The 17,460-nt window shown below is 36.9% G+C and overlaps 1 protein-coding gene across 1 annotated transcript in view; it reads right to left on the bottom strand.

Annotated features, from left to right (window-relative positions):
- Positions 1–17,460, bottom strand: part of LOC103145332 (partitioning defective 3 homolog B-like) — a 219,865-nt gene that overhangs the window by 111,267 nt on the left and 91,138 nt on the right. The window contains exons 14-17 of the mRNA XM_016676721.1: positions 13,515–13,668; positions 4,932–5,040; positions 4,572–4,663; positions 1,819–1,863 (exon numbers count right to left, since the gene is read on the bottom strand). Of these exons, the coding sequence (XP_016532207.1) occupies positions 1,819–1,863; positions 4,572–4,663; positions 4,932–5,040; positions 13,515–13,668 (400 nt within the window). The remainder of the gene's footprint in view (positions 1–1,818; positions 1,864–4,571; positions 4,664–4,931; positions 5,041–13,514; positions 13,669–17,460) is intronic.

Below are 17,460 nucleotides of genomic sequence, written 5' to 3'. Positions count from 1 at the left end.
AAGTCAATGTCGGAGCGTCATGTAGCTCAGTGGTAGAGCAGGAGCAAAACATTCAGAGGCTACAGAAGCAGCAACAGTCCTGGGTTTGAGTCCCGGTCACTGATGTTTTACTGCATGTTTGCCCTATTTCCTGTCCAGCTGCTGATGAATAAAGGCTGAATAAAGATGTTTTCCAGAAAAAAAGAATGGGAAGTAAGAAGAATCAGAGAATAGAAATGTTTTTGGTCCTTTCTTATCCTTTGGATTTGGAAATGCTACAATCAAATTTCATATGTTTTGCGACTTTTCAGGAAGAACAGTTAATCTAGTAAATGTGCTTTGATAAATATGATTTAATTTGCAACAGCAACCAAAACTGATCCGATCTGTTTATATTCAGTGGAAAATTTGTTTGAAAGGGATATATTTTCTCCCATCTATCAAAAAATATACAAACGTTGGAAAAGCGAGCTGTAGTCCACAGCAAAGTAAAATAATGCAGACCAAAATTAAGAAATCACTTGTTGCCTGAGGACAAAAATAAATAAATGCATAAATAAATGTGGTCATGCTCCATAATTTAGTCACACTGTTTACCCTAATTACAAGCTGTCAGAGAGAGAAAAAATCATATTCTCCAGGTATCAGAATATAAAACACATCATTAATAGAAAGAGTTTAATTTTACACCATTTAACAGCCTAGAACACAGATGATAAAACCTAAGTTAAACACATTTTCTGCATGTTATTAAAGGCTAATGCAGAAAGAGTGCACATCTAAGCATTTTCTGTGCTGCTCAGTTTTACATGATGTTCCTTTGTCTATATATCTAGCAGCTGCAAATAAGCTCAGCAAAAACCAGGCAAGTAACTTAAATATAAGAAAGAAACTTTTTTGCAGAGGAGAACAAAAAGTCTTATGTTTTATGGATTTTTGCTGTAATAAAATAAAACTCAGCTTGGCATTTTTTTTTTTCTACATTTTCTTCTTTCATGCTCCTTACACTACCATGTCGGCAGCCTTGCAGAAAGAGTACGGCCATAATAAAAGTGTCTACCACCATGTCTAAAACTGAGGCGTAGCTGAATGCGGGAAACAGGCTGATTGACAAGGAAAAAAGGTGGCATGCAGGAAGAGGGACCCATATTGAGTGCAGCGAAGAGTGCTCTTACATTCAAGTAGCTACAAATGAAACGGAAGAGACTTCAAGGCAAAGAGCAAAGTTTGAGATCAAACTTTTAAAAATATATATGTCTGTAGGCTCCCAAAGCAAGAGCTCTTGAAGAAGCATCAGCCATGTGTGCACCTGAGCTTCCCTTTGAGATGAGTGTGTCCTTCCATAATTCATTCATTTCAATACATAAAAGTGTCTGTCTCTGTCACAGAGAAATGGATTCTCTCTTTGTACAACAATTCTTCGATTTCATTTCCATATGAATAACAGTTTGTGCCCCTCATGTAATTTGCTTTGTCCGCAGCAGCAAGTAATTAACGGGGACAGAAGAGACCAGATGAAAAAGCAAATATGAATCTGTAGATCTGACATAAGCATTGGAAGGGAAATTGATTTACGCTACCATATTGCAAATGACCAATCTCTCATCACTGCAGAGGATTTTTTTTGTCCAATTTACTAATTGAGACATTACTTCATAGCATGCATGAGACAAATGTGGACAAGCTTCACCCGTTGGAGAGTTTGGCAGATTCTACAATACGTTGCTATGCAGAAATGATTTACTAAGCTGCTGCAAGGCATGTAAGTATAATACATTATATTGCAATGTAATTCAGTTTTTCTCTTAGATGCAGTTGAACTAAAATAAAATGTCTCACCAGAAGTGCTTCCATCCAGGGATCCGACGTTGCTCTCATCTGCCACTGAAAGAAAAAACCCCACACAGAGAAAACTGACATTAATGTTAAGTCAATGCTGTGTTGATCACAGTTTCTACATTTCATGTTTCTCTCTTGTTTAGCATCTGTTACTCCTGCTTAGTTCATCATTCTCTACCTAACAATTATTCTTCATGTCTCTTCATTTTACAAGATGGCCGACATGCTGCCCTTCTTTCCTGTGCTGTTGAGACGGCTTCACTGCTACTGAAACACTTTTCCGTCCTCCCTTCTGCCTCTGCTTCATCTTCCATTCATCCTGCCTCCTCTCACTCACTTTTGAGCTGCTGCCAACCATGTATCCCCCTCTGACCTTTTTGACCTTTAACCTCTTGGTATCTTTTTCAATGTTTTCATTTTTCTTCAGTCACTCTCCATCCGGCTCTGCTCTCCTGACATAGTCGCTGCTTTGATCATCATTCCTAAAGGTAATTACCCTCTGACTCCATCACACCGTTGTTCCTCCCACCTTTCCGGCACTGACTGGTAGAACTAAACCAATGCACACAACAATAACCACAGAAACAAAAACCGGGCCTTTAAAACCAATATAAATCTTTTCTTATCATCACTTAGAGCTTTTTTGGTACTGAGAGATAATAAAATTAAAGAAAATAAATATCGCCGACAAGACGAAGCACAAGCAGGTGCAGTGGAAAAAAAAGGAAATAAAAAATGTAACTATCCTTAGAAGTTTTATCACGTTTGGCTGTAAAATAAAACTAAGACCATCAAAAGACAAAATAAATGATGTAGCTGATCAATAAAATAGAACCTAAAAGTGTTTTACAGCATCTGAAACACAGCAATAAATCTCTGTTAAAATGTGTCCTGGTAAATTAATGTTGTTTAATTTGTCAGAGTGCAAAACAAGCACTTTGTGTTATATATGTTAATTATATTTCTTGCAATGCGCAATATCGTCTGATTATATTGTTAAAACATTTGTGGTATCATTTAAAATCCTAGAAAAACAAGGAAGGATCTTGTGGTCATCAATGTTGTTTTGGTGAAATAGACAAAAGTGCTTCCTGATCATCTGTACATATCTCATCTAATTACTACACTCTGGTGAATGTAGCAAGTAATCATCTTCAATAAATGAATACTTAAGTCCAACTCAAACAACTTACTGTTTTCTTTTTTTTTTTTTTTATCTTAGATATGGGCGTAGCCAAAGCGGCTGAGTTTGAATGATTACTTTAATTAAAGCACAGCGAGTTAAGCTCGCTGCTAATGAATTAAGTTTAAAATGTTCTGCACAGAATTAACTTTTAGACTCTTTAAGGCATTCAACTCGTACATCAAGAAAGAAATATTATTTAATTATGGTGGCTTCTGTGTGCGTCTGTGTAACCGATATTTTACAGTTCCGATAGTCAACTTTTTTAATTTGAAAAGACTGAAGTGCTAATGAGGCAAATCTCATCTGATTTGCATATGCTGATGAAAAGGCACTTGTGCATACAATGAGATATTTTCTGACTGAAGCTAAAGTTAACTGTGTTTAAGAGTCGAGAGGAGATTTTCATAGTTCATTTTGGAGTTATTTTAAGAAGATGCCTGTGTGCCTTTACAGACACAGTTCTAGCCTCTTTTTTTTCCTACACTGTACAGAATTATTGCAATAATTTAAACAAACCCTCGAAAGTAAGGATGCTTTAATTGCAGCATCCTTACTTTGGTGATAAAGGATATGCAACATGTTAGTCCTCACTTTACAAACAGCTTGGTTTAAAAGTGCTAAAATACCTCCTTCTTTACTTAATTTGACTAAATTTAGAGCTGTGACTAGACATTAAACAGCAATGCCAAATTACACCAAAGCTGACTCGTAGTAAATCTGCATCTAAACAAGTAAAACAAAAGAGGTGAAGCAAAGCCCTGAAAATGCATTATCCACATGGTATTTGTGTAGAAATGAATGTTTGTGCAGTTCACATAAATTTCTCCCTCTCTTTTGTTCGAATCCGCACGCAGACGCGTGCTCACATCTGGCAGCTGTGCAAAGTCGAGGAGGAGGACTGAGCAAAGTGACATTTGAAACAAAACACTTTTGTTGCACTGCTGCGACCGCTGTCATGTCGCACTGATGTATGCAAAGGAATAGATGTTAAGTGTGCACATGCCCATTTCTGAGCTGACTTTTTAACAATAACTGAAATGTCACTCAGCACTTGCACGAGAACATCAGCAATCAGGGAGCAACAGGTGACAGAGATGTCAGCAAAAGCGTCATTACGGTGGTTTAAAGTCGCTGTTCTGACATTTGGTTCAGAAATAAAAGACCCGCCCTGACATTCTCTTTTAATTTTACACCAAATATGAGCTTTGACTGAAAATTAACTAGGGACGGAGAAAGAAATGAAAACATACAAATCCTATCAATTATCAAAAAACTGACAGTGTTATCATCTTTCTGGTAGAGATTTTGACAATAATGTGAGTATGTTAGTAATACAAACGCAAAAAAAAAAGCACAAAAAAATTAGATAAGAAGTGGTCAACAGATTCAAAATGAATGTATCCAAGCCTGCATTGATGTCAGTCTGCATGCAGTTTGTGCTGCCAATGCAGCAGCCATGCATGAGCAGGAAAACTTTCCAAACGAGGATGAGATGCATGCGGCCATCATGCAGAACAGATAAACAAGAAAATCACCCCACCAGTGTGATGCTGGTTTTGAGTCGTACCCAGGTCCATGCTTTTAGAGGCTTTGATGTGCTGGAACTGGTTCTGGGTGGGAGACTGAGGCTGGGCCATGGGGGATGTCTTAGAGCCCTCACTGCAAGAGATTAATGAGAAGGTGGTTAGACAGCTATGTAGCAGATATATATATATATATATATAATTTAACATATTCCTGGTGACCTTAAATTCAAGCAATCAAAAAATATGTTCGTCTTCAGATTGAATCAAAACATTAAATGTCATTTTCTTCCATGCAGAGAACAGGAAGTGATTAGTAAAGACAACAGTCCTCGCTTGGGTTTAATTATCAGACAGAGTTAAGCTTTTTTGTATGAGAACTCTGGTAAAAAGCTCACACACACCTCTCCTGTAAGAAGGAGGGCTGATTAGAATTGCTCATTTCCACATCTTGCCCGTACAGCACTCCCTCCTCTTCCTCTTCGTCCATGTGAAAATAACTCCCATTGGTCACTGAAACGCAGAAAACAAAATAAGATAACCTGGATTAATACAATGAAGCCAACCAAAACAGATTTTTCCTACCTTTGGAATCAGATTATGCTGATGTTTATGATAATAAATTGTATTTCCACAGAGAGAATGAATGAAGCTGATGCTCTGCTGTGTCACAGCCAGGATAAACATTGATACCTTCACATTTAGCTGAGAGTGTATTTTTGGTGATTTGCTTTGAAAAAATGCACCCAAGGGAAGTGACTAGACAAGTCAAGGACATAAAAAAAACTATAAAATGAATTATGAAATGTGGACTATTCAGCGAGAAAGAAAACAAACCCATTCCATGACATTTTGCTCCCTGGGTATCAATATGATGCGACACAAACACCCATTTCTCTTATCCACTGAGCAGGATGAACCACCCATGTTTATCTTGCCATTGTGCACATTAAGGCAGATAATGAGGGAGGTAAAATACCCCCCCAAAAACCTGCAGCAGAATGTGGCGTCCAGGGGTCACCAAGTCTCCACGACGGAAATTAGATGGTGCCACACGCCAGCTGGTTGTAGGAAAAAAACATCTTTCTCCCTTATGATAGAAATTAAATATGTGGATTTTATTAAATGCTACAGGGACTTTAACTGTAGCTGTGTAATTTGCTCAGTCACTAAAATTATGTTTTGTTAGCAAGAGACTCAAGATAGGTGTAAAATACAGAGCCTATGAAAAGTATTCACCCGAATGTTTTACCCTTTTTGTTGCTTTTACAAATCAATCATGAGCAACAAAATTAGTCAGTTTTACTGTGCATTTCATAGAAAAGTAGCCAAACTATTGTTGTTAATAATACGACAGCATCAACAACTATCTGGTCAAATTATCTGGTGTTCCAACCAGACAGTATCATTTTGTCTTCACATCATTTACAGGCTTCCTAATCTGATTGGGAGCAGTAAAACAGAGAGATTGACATACAAACTGAGAGAAATGTGACCTGATCTCTTCCTCACAATAAATGAATGAGTGAAGATGTTTTAAACTTTAAGCAAATGGGTTTTTATTTTAAAAAAGAAAGTGATGCACAGTTTTATACTTTGAAAATACATTGACAGTTTATCATTATTACAATATAACTGTAAATTAGTAATATAAGTTCATAATATTTATTGGTTGTCTGTTCAAATTGTCATGAACACACAATTTACACGGCAATCAGATATTTGGTCTGTTGGTTGGAGTCTCACTGCAGTAGAAACACAAAGATAGCATGGATGATGGCGTCCAAGATGTCAAAGGTTAAAGTGAGTGTTTTAAGTAAAACTATTACAATTTGGTGGTGAGACAAAAAGCTGGACCACTATATAAAGAGGCCATCAGCTGTCCAGGAATCATTTCCTGACCTCAGGAACTTTTCTGCATGTCTTCTTCCCTTTTCTGTTTGTCATTTCCTGTCTACACCACTGTGAATAAAGACAACTAGTGTCACAAAAAACCCTAAATAGTCAAAAAAGAAGAAAAACATGCTTAGTTTCCCTCTAGCATTTATTAATTGAAGTCTGATGGTTGTGTTTGTGGAAGATACCCAGATGTTCACAGGAACTACAGCTCCATATCAGACTTAAGTAAAAAAAACTTGTACATTTACATTTTTTAAAATCAGTTTGAAAAAGATATATTTTTGGGTTTCTTCCTCCAACAGTCTAAAAGCATGACTGTAAAGGCTCCAACATACTGAGGTGTATTTCCCTCCACTTTGAATTGGACTCAATGCGCAAATGGACATTTTTACAACATCATATATGTTTATCCCTCGTGTTGCCCTATGAGAAAATGAAATGCTGGCCTCCAATTTGGAGGGACTGTGAAAAGACAGTCCCGCTTTTTTTATGCTCCAATTTTGTGAAATATTGTAAGACGAGAGTACCAGTAAATTATTTGACCTGATTAAATTTTAAAAAATCTAATTAAATGTTAGATATTAAGAAATATTTCACGTGTGCAATTATTCTCCTACAACAACACATGAATTAGAATGTTTTACACGTCTTTTCCAGGATTTTTTTTTTGAACACTAGAGAGATGGTCCAGCCGTTACAGCTTCTGTTTTCAGTTTTTTTGTCTCTCAAATATCTGATCTAAACACCTACTNTGGTCCAGCCGTTACAGCTTCTGTTTTCAGTTTTTTTGTCTCTCAAATATCTGATCTAAACACCTACTTTAATCAATCCATCTGGCAACATAATAGCCTGTGCTGTACTTACACTCCATACCCCATAAACACAACAAGAGCACTACTGTTGGGCTTAAAATCTATTTTCCCGCATTGTAGGCTCGGAGTGCTTCCAAAACGTCGGCAACCTGGAGCTCAATACTGCGTCTGAAAGCCTCCTAAGTGGGGCTACTGCTGCTCAATAGAACATGAGTGAAAGGTGGGTGAAAATAGACTTGCAGCACAGCTGTAAGGTGCTGGTTTGAGTCCATTGTTCCAAAAAGACTTACATGAGATGGATTTTAAGGAAGGCTGAAAAAAAAAAAAAAAAACTTCCATTATGGATCTAATGGAAGATATAAAGGCAGCCGAGCTGGAAGGTTATCGGTTATCCTCATCGTAATTTATGGGCAAACCTCCAGCTGCTTCCATCATTTGGGGAAACACAGTTTTCTGAGCCACATTTGAAGCTTGTGGCCTATAAGACTTTAAATTGCCTACGCTTTGTTCTGTTTTGAGCAATGTTTGCAAAATCTGCCAGTACTTATTTCTCAGAAAAGTTAAGAGACGAAAGTAAAAAAAAAAAAACAGAAAAATGTACAGATGAGCAAAGCTTAGTAAAAGAAAAAAAGGAGAGATGATGAAAAGGCAGCTGAAGATGGAGCAGATGTTTCACACTGATATGGCTTTGTCTGGGCTTATGACAACTTGATACACAGACACAAAATCCTCTCCAGTGCCATTTACATACAGTCATCACTTCTCAGAGTGCATTGCTGCTGCACAACACAAGCTAGAATTACTGCACATCACTTCGCTGAATGCCCTTTATCTGCTTGCATCTGCACACGTGCGTCTGAAAGCAGAGATGTTCGGAACTGCAGGGGAAGACAGGCATGTCTGAAGATATCACGCCGCCTTCATCTCCATCCCTCCCTCCCTCTTTCCACACTAATCACCTGCTTTATTTTTCTCCAGCTCCTTTTCTTGCAATCTGATATTTTGGCTGCCATTTATCTCTCCTCTCAGATCTCCCATAAATCATTTTATCTCCCGCTCAGTTTTCAGCTTTTTATTCCCCCCGCCCGAACTCCCTTCCTTCTTCTCTTCACTGGTAGCACCTTAATCAGACAAACTGTCAAAAACACATTTTTTATTTCACCTCACACGCGCAGAAATCTGTTTTCACTGACTCCCGCTATTTGAAGTGAAAAGGCATTTGTTGTGGATGATAGATCAATAGCAGTTTTCCCCAACAGCAGATAGGCAAATTGTCTTCTTCGACACTCAACTATTCCTTTCTGTCAGCTGTGTTTGTCTGCAGCTAGTCTTTTTTACAAACCATGAAAAAACAATGTGGCTTTTTTCGATTTTAATGTGAGGTTGTGCTGGTCACCAGCAGATTTAGTTTAGCTTGAAGAAACATGTACAAATGTCTGTTTTTATCCATAATCCGGTTTGAACTTAGAGGGATAAGTGTACACACTCGTGTTAAAATGCCAGGTTTTTATGATGAACAGTCATTTCAAAGACTTTCCACAAACAATGAAATAAATCACACCCAGTTCCACTGAAAAACAAATATACCTGTTGGAAACACTCATCTTATCTTCATTTTTTGTATATATTTTTCAGGGGAATTTGGATGTATGCTAATGTGATGCTAAAGGGAAAAAAAGTCTTTATCTTCAGATACATTAAGGTTTTAGTCCAAAATTGACTTGTACTTGGGACTGTTCATGACTTTGCTCACACTGATGAAAGCCCCACACACGTCTGAAGGAAAGTAACAATATTCTAAGTTTGTGTTATACCGTAACAAATTCTCTCACAAAGTCATTAGCACATTTTAGCAAGGCATAGATGTTTTTTTTTTTTTTTGCAAGTAAAGACCAGTGTTTTGAAATTATACTCCATAGTCCAAACAAATTAAAAATAAAGTTATTTTGTGTATGTAAATCTTCATGTTGTTTTGTTGCTGGTTTACCTCAATTTCCCACTGAGACGATATTTCATTTTATTACTATGCATTTCTATTCTAATGTAAGTTACATGATTTAATAGAGAAATTATAAAAAATGAGAACAACACTAGATTGTATTCAAGTTTATACCTATCTAAGGGAAAACAATAAAATCAGAAAAACAATAAGGGGGAAAAGTTGAGGCAACGGATCCTAGTAACAGATACAATAAAATGCAGTGAAGGAGATAAATAATTATTGAAATCTACAGCATAAATACATAAATTACACATCTGCATAAATACATATGTAGTGATTCTTTATTCTCAATTTATTCTTGTAAATAGGCAGACATTAAGGGAAAAAATAACGAAATATAATTCTAATTTGGACCTTAGTGCCAAATGAAATGAATTCAGAGTATGAAAGAGTTCATTAGCAGAGTAAAACACTGGCAGGCACAAACACACACTAATGCACAAAGATAAACAACCGAGCAAGCAAAATAACTCAGAGAGCCTAAGATATGTGCCTACTGTACACAAACACAGGCTTAGAAATGCAAACACACACCACCATGTTCATCCAAATGACACTATAGCTGAGGTGAGTTTGAACAGCGAAGTGTATTCAAGGTCAGAGCTGTTTGCCGGATTCAGTGTAAACACACAGACAAATAAAACCAACACTGTCTGATACTGGCCAAAAAATCCCTGAACCAACACACCCACATGCACACACCCACACACAGCGGAGACTAACACGACTCAAAACAAGCAGAGATATCATACAGGACCAAAAAGGCACACTTTCAAACAAACGAGCAGAGAGAACAATGACGACTGCACAAGCGATGGAACAATAATTTATATTTATATCCTAAAGACTTACCACAACCAAAGCTTACTAAACCCTAACCAACTGTTCAAAAAAAAAAAAAAAAGAAAAAGCCAACACGTCGAACATTGTGGGAATCTGTTCTGTTTACTTACTGTGGCAAACAAATTTATATCCACCAAGACATGAGAAAAACAGGAGGACGCAAAAATACAGTTACACATGATTATCACACACAAATAACACAGGCAAAGAAGCAGCTATGGTGTGAGAATATGACAGAAAGAACATTGAGTCGTTAAAAAATTTACTTTACAACTTTACAATTTTTGATTTACTCAATATAGTGGGAAAAGTTTCAAAATAACCTGATTTTTTTCAGTAAAAAAAAAAAAAAATTCAGAAAAGTAAAACTGCTTGAAAATCAAAATTATGAGACCAGACCCACTTGGCGTGCCTGTTGTAAAACAAAACTCCATGTTATTTTGGCACTTTTAACAAGCAAGTGGTTTCAGACGAAATTCCAGTTGTTCTTCGCAAACTCCAGACATTTACATTAATCTCGGCTAGACAAAAAAAGCTTTCTTTTCCTGCCACACCTCTAAAATCAACCTCTTGGCTTGCAGATAGTATCTAATAGTTGCTTTGGAAACTTGGTAACTCCATGACTCTACTCTTTGCTTAAGTTTTCTGACCTTAAAGAAAACTTTTCTTCCCTCACTATATCCCCCCACCACCATGTGGTGGCAAGATAAACTCAGGTCTTTATAATTTGCACATAAATTAAGTTGTCCTCCATAGTCTCTTTTAATGTTGAAGTCTCTTTTTTTTTTTAAGTTTGTGCTTCTTTTTCCAATTTTACATCTTTTTGATGATAATGTTGAGCTCCTCATTAATTCTTTTAAAGAACACTGCCTTGGCATTCTCTATCAGCTTGCACCTTACTAAACTAGTCACGGCTCTGTTATTTCTTCCTCACTCTGGTTAAACAATCAAATTCGAAGCCTTTTACGGTCCTGTAAAAAGGCAGAAAGACGGTGGAGGTCCAAGGGTTCGGATGTCCATCGTGAGTTCTTCAAAGAGCTTCTTTACTCTTATATTGCGGCAGTGAAAGAGGTTAGATCCCCTTATTTCGGTAATCTCATAAATTGCAGTGGGAAAGAGCCGGGGGTATTATTTGTCACCACCAATAACACATTTCTAAATTATTTTGTGAATAAGGTAATAGACTTAAAATCTAAAATCTGCCTGAGTTCCCTCCCTTATGCTGATGGTTCTCAGTGCTTGGAGTCATTTCCTTTTTGTGTACAATTACACTTAATGACTTGGCTACATCTATTGGCAAAATGAAACCCTTATCATGCTCCTTAGAGATATTACCTCCCTCCATCTTGCCAGGGAGTCTCACCAACACGAGTCCTTCACTTTTGTCGATCTTTAACAGCTCACTAAGGCACAGTTTTGTCTATTCTGTTTTAAACACGCTAAGGTACACTGCTTTTAAGGAAACCCAATCTTGACGGCAGCTTTACTGTTAATTACTGGCCAATTTCAAAACTATCAGTTTGAAAACGTTGAAAATTCAGATTTCAACTACGTAAGGTACTCGTTTTTTTTATTATTTTTTAGTCTGGCTGTTAAAAATCCCACTCCACTGAGACATCGCTTTTGAAGATTTATAACAACTTTTTATTGGCCTCTGAATTGGAATTGTTACATAATAATTTTACTTAATCTCAGTAAAGCAATTACCATAACTTAAGGTTTAAATTGGTATCTCTGGTTCTGCACTACATTTGTTTTCTTATTTATATCTGAGATTACTTTTTTTTTTTTTTCTATTATGGCAAACAAGCTCACCAAGTGGGATTCCATAGGAATCTGTTGTGGGCCCATTATAAGTAGCTTTTTATATGCTCCCTTTAGCTGGCATTATTTAATCTACTAAAACTAGTTATTATCACTTTTACACAGATGGTATTTTGATTTATTACCTTTAAGCCTCATCAGCTGGGTAGGCTAACCACCCTACCCCACTGCTCATCTCTGAGTAGTGATTTCCTGCCCAGCACTACATTGTTTTAAAAACTAAAAAGAGTCAATCCATGATAATAACTTATACTTATTTCTGTTCAACTCACAACTTTTGTTGTAGGATTCAATTCTTTACAAGACTTTGCGCTGTGTCTAGACTTCTTATATGCTCCAGCAGGCTTACACTTTATTCTTTAAAGCTAGGTTTTAATTTTAGTGATTTGTTGTCATGAGTAGTTAATATAACTTCCTCTGTAGAAATGGGAAGACAACTTCCAGGTTATACATGAGCGTATCTATACTATGGGTATGCATCTGAAACAGACAATTAGTTAAAATGTACACAGGGCTTCTCCAGTGGCTTTAAATGTAGAAGAGTAGAAGTAGAATCATTTAGGTAGAGTTATATTTCTCCCACAGACGCTGATGACTTTATTACGAGAGAACAATGCTCAGTGTAGATTACTGTAATTAAACCTGTGGTGAGGCTATGATTACTAAACAAAAAACCGGCTGAAGTGTTTTCATTTTGGAATTAATGCTGCCTTCAAATGCAGTTTATGCAGCTGACTTTAGCCCAAAAGACTTTAGGAGAGAAGAATGAAAACCCGTCAAATTACTTAAAGAACTGCTTCTGATACCAAAAAAAAGTCATTTTCAGTGTTTTGACCAGCAGCAAATAGTAATCAGTTTTGACAATCAGTCGAACTAAAACTTCCAAACAGTTTGTGCAAGCATTGTGTGCACATTTTTATAATTTGTTTACAGTTGATTATGAGCTTTCGTAGCTGGAAGTTGTGTGGAAAAATCATTTAAATGATTACTGATTATTTTTATGTAAACAAGTCTAAGATTGTGCAATGAAACTCAAACTAAAAGCAGATGTTTGTGGCGTTTTGCATCAATGTGGCAAAATATTAATAAGGGAAACTGTTTGTTTGTTGTGCTGCGTGTAACATAATAACTTTGTTACAGAAAAAAACGTGCTACATCCAAATCCTGTTCAGAGTTACTCGATATGGAGCTTTCTTTCTTGTATATTTTCTTCTGCTATTCCACCCCATTTGTGTGGAATCTTGAAAATGGTCTTTAAATGTTGAAAAATCAAATCAGTCACTTAGATAGAAGTAACCAGGTACAGACACATTTTAAAGGATACTTTGTAAGAATGGAAGGCATAACAAAGATCAACATAACTTTATGCCTATATTTGGTTGTTGTATGATTTCTCTCAAGTGTCTGAAATAACTTCCCTTTCCTAAAGTTCTTTTATGGTTTATTTACAGTTTGTCTTTCTCACATAATGAAAAGGTTTTTGTCACATTGCATGAATTCCGTCCCTTATCTGTAACCAATTTAGATAAAAATGCACTAACCTTAAGCTGGTTTATAAGTAGGTTAATTGGAAGAGAAATAGCAGATATGAAAAAAGCTACACTCACCACTGGAGGAATAGATGGGGTTGGACACCTGTGTGGGGTGGACAGAGTCTGGGGCTTGACTGACGAAGCCCGTCTGACCTTTGAATGGGCTGATCAGTCCTGGTACGCCAGACGAACTGTCAAAGGAGCGATTGGGTGACACCTCATATTGATCCTAAAAGGAAAAAACAACAAATATTACTCAGCATTTCCACAACAGCGTTTATATGCACAGACAGGGACAATGTACAAAGACAACTACAGAGGACTGCAAATAAAAATTGGGGAATTTTCCCCCCCCTGTTAAAACAAATGTTAAATAATTAAGCTTATTTAATATTGTTCAAAGACGTAAGTGTAAAATATGAGTAATGTTTAAATTGTTTGTTAAATTCATCTTGGGTGAAAAAAAACCCCTCACGCTAACTATTTTAAGAATCAGAAACATGCAAGATAAAGCAAGAGACTTAAAATGAGTGACTTAAAAGAAACCATTTTCTGTGGTATGTCTGCGCTTAATTCAGGCTGCAAGAGAGCGAGAGAGAGCAAGACTTCGATCAAATGCTATGCAGGCTGAACATATCACTACAAAGCTGGTGGCTATATTTAAGAAATGTCAAACTTATGGTTAAGCTCCAGAGAAAAATGTTTAAGTAATGTTAGATATGCAAAACCATTATTACACTACATGACTCTCACACAGTCATGTAGTGTCATCTCTGTTACAATTAAAGACAGTTCAAAGCAGGAAAACTAAAAAAAAAAAAAAAAAAAAATTAAAGACTGCTCCTACATCTTTAGTTCTTAAAAAGAAATCAGAATAACCTAAAGTCCTTATCTGCAGGGCAAAGTTTTACAAATGCTGGAGTTTGAAAATAATCCACAAAATTCTGATTGTTGCATCTTTAACTAGATGAATAGAGAAGAGTTTCTTTTAGTTGCCTGTCTCAGCAGGATTGGGAAACTTTAAAACACAGGACAGTGGAGGACTCTTTTCCCACGCCCCGTTGAGTTGGAAGCATCTTCAGCAGTGCTTCACTTTTCAATGTTTGTGTGGCCCTAACCATCACACCGACACCTTTCTCCTGCTTGGAGAGCCCTCTGAGGGCCCCCCTAATGCTCAAACAAAGAATGGATTACACTCTTGGTGTTTTTTTTTTCTGGTAATTTCTTTGGGGATTTAATTTGCATTTATTTGTCTTCTGTGTGTGTAGAAAAAAACTGATGTTCATTCTCATTAATATGCATCCATCTGTGTGTCATTTTGAATTTGTAAAACAATGTGTTTGTGTCCCTCCGTGTTGGATGAGCTCTCATCTCAAACAACAAAGACGACATAGCAGCGGTATCAGTGTGTGTGTGTGTGTGTGTGTGCAATAAATCTCCTTGTCATCCCACTCTTGACCTCGCACTGAACACCAGTGGCTAGCGCTTGAGCAGCCCCTCCAAGACGCATCATTCTTCAGTTTGGTAGACATCCCATTGGCCCCCTCCCCAGTTCTACCATTAACCTGTNCAATAAATCTCCTTGTCATCCCACTCTTGACCTCGCACTGAACACCAGTGGCTATAGCTGCTTAAGAGCTATAGCTCTTAAGCAGCCCCTCCAAGACGCATCATTCTTCAGTTTGGTAGACATCCTGCTGGCCCCCTCCCCAGTTCTACCATTAACCTGTAATACGGTGCAATCAGATTTCTCTCAAGAGATAAATGCTCTCACAGCAACCACAAGAAGTCTATCAATTATTATAACACTGGGTAAAAAAACAACAACAACAACAAAAAAATAACACAGCCAAAGTTTTAGGAAACATTCCTGGATTACATCAGATTTTTATTATTATTATTATTATTATTATTATTGTGTTTCCTGAACCCATGAATGTGTCTGAATAAGTGGCAGCAAATTATCTTCCTTCACAGATTTATGCAATTATTGTACTTTCCAAGTTTATTTTAAATAACAACGCTGACTTGGCCTTTAGCGTCCAAACAACCTCATAAAAGAAATAATGAATGGCCTGAAAGTAATTAGGAGAATTACACTTCAAAACAGGCTAGAATCTAAATAAATAATGGACCTAATCATAAAAGGTTAGTTAATGCAATATAATTCAAAGGTATCGACATAGTTCTAGTAAGAAAATTAAACGTTTAGTGATTTATTTAATTTGCTCCTCAGAGAGAAATTCTAATGCAACAAACAGCATCTAAAGATTTTCTGTAATCTACTTATACATTTCTTCAATTCAGCCAAACAGGCTGAAAGATACCTACATACACACAAACAGGTTATGCAGTTGTGTCACCATTTTTTCTTACTGAAGTCTGGAAGAAAACACCAAACTGCCACTAAAAATAAATTGATTGAGGCTCATGGCTGCCATGAACTGGAAACTATGGGAACACCAGCATCACTCTTCACAAGTAAGCCAGTTTTACATTCACATCTTTGGAAAGAGTGCTAACAACGTAGCGTCTGTGATGCAGCTACGTATGGACATGCCACAGTTTACCATAGAAATATCTTAAAGTCAGGTGAGATAAAGACTAAGCAATATGGCCACAAAGATGCATATGGTCCCACCAGCATTGTGCTGTTTTGCTGCGATTCTGGTGCATTGCACTAAGTGGACAAAGCACGTCCAAGTTTTTTATCTTCTTAATCTCAAATAGGCTAATAGATGACTGGAGCATGAACCCAACAGAGTGTTTCTACAAGACAGTCATCCCAAAAGACACATTAGAACTTGATTTTGAAGGGATAATGCCAGATAGCTTTTAATATTCTGGAAAGTTCATTCCAAAATCCCCATCAGAATGCTGTTGAAAAAGCCTTGACTGTGCAAAGTTAGATTCATTCCAAGAAACAAACTGAAATAAATTAGAACAAGCATTCCTGATAAGAAGCGGAGTCAAATACCCAGCCAGAGATACGAGGAAAGCTTGTTGACAACTGAAAAGTGTGATCAAGTTTAAGCCTGTCACAATAAGAGATAAGTCAATTAATCGTATGACAAATTAAAACGAGCTCAATAATTTCCATTTGCGTGATTGTTTGTTTACCTCGTCTCTCTCTCTCTCTCTCTCTCTCTCTCTCTCTCTTTCAACTGAAGACCAGATGACAGAAGTCTGGTGAAGTGATCTCAAATATCCAAGTTTGTGAAGGACATTTTATTTGTTGTTGTTAAAGTTTGTTAGAAACTAAAGTTCATTGATCTTTAGTGTATTTGCATAATTATTCCATTTCCATTATAATACTTGAAAATGGTCTCGAACCAACATTAACTTTTATCACAATAACTTCTGGGACAATTTATCATCCAGCAAAGTTTATTATCATGACAGGCCTATTGAAGTTGCAGCTTGCTAAGAAAAATTTCACCAATTATTACTAGTGGGCGTGTGGGAACATATCTGAATTTAGAATATTTGGCCACCAGTTTATAACATTAGGCTGAAACACACTTGAACGTGACAAAGAAATCTGTAAGGAGTCAATTTTTTCACAGCACTGTAAAAAGCTGGAAAGGGATCATTTTTTTCCTTTGCTACTTTAGTATGGTACCTGTTAGGTAGCAAAACTCTGTACATGTAAAATGTATCAATAGTAGACAGAGCTAAATCTACAGTCCCTCTTTTTATTTCTAATTGCGTATTTGGTGAGAGGACACAATGCAAACTCTGCATTTAGTATTTTTCCAGCCAGTCCTGCGAGGGCCTATTCACCTGGCTAAATATGAGCAGGAGGCTTGTGCAAACAGACTGTGTGGCCTTGTAAAAAAGGCATCAACTGAGAAGAGGATGAGATTAAAAGCTTTTTATTTCTTTCGACTCACAAAGAGACACATCTGAGTCAAGAACACTCGTATAACGAAGAACTCAGACACAAAATTTGTAAGGCTGATGTGTAAATGCTCTTTTTGCTGCTGATTCTGGTAGCAGCAGAAAGCAGAGCAGAGAGACT

Source organism: Poecilia formosa, unplaced genomic scaffold (genome assembly GCF_000485575.1).
Source record: "Poecilia formosa unplaced genomic scaffold, Poecilia_formosa-5.1.2 Scaffold140, whole genome shotgun sequence".
Taxonomy (NCBI): domain Eukaryota; kingdom Metazoa; phylum Chordata; class Actinopteri; order Cyprinodontiformes; family Poeciliidae; genus Poecilia; species Poecilia formosa.
Note: the sequence above shows the minus strand (reverse complement) of the source record. Positions and strands in the feature narration are given on the sequence as shown.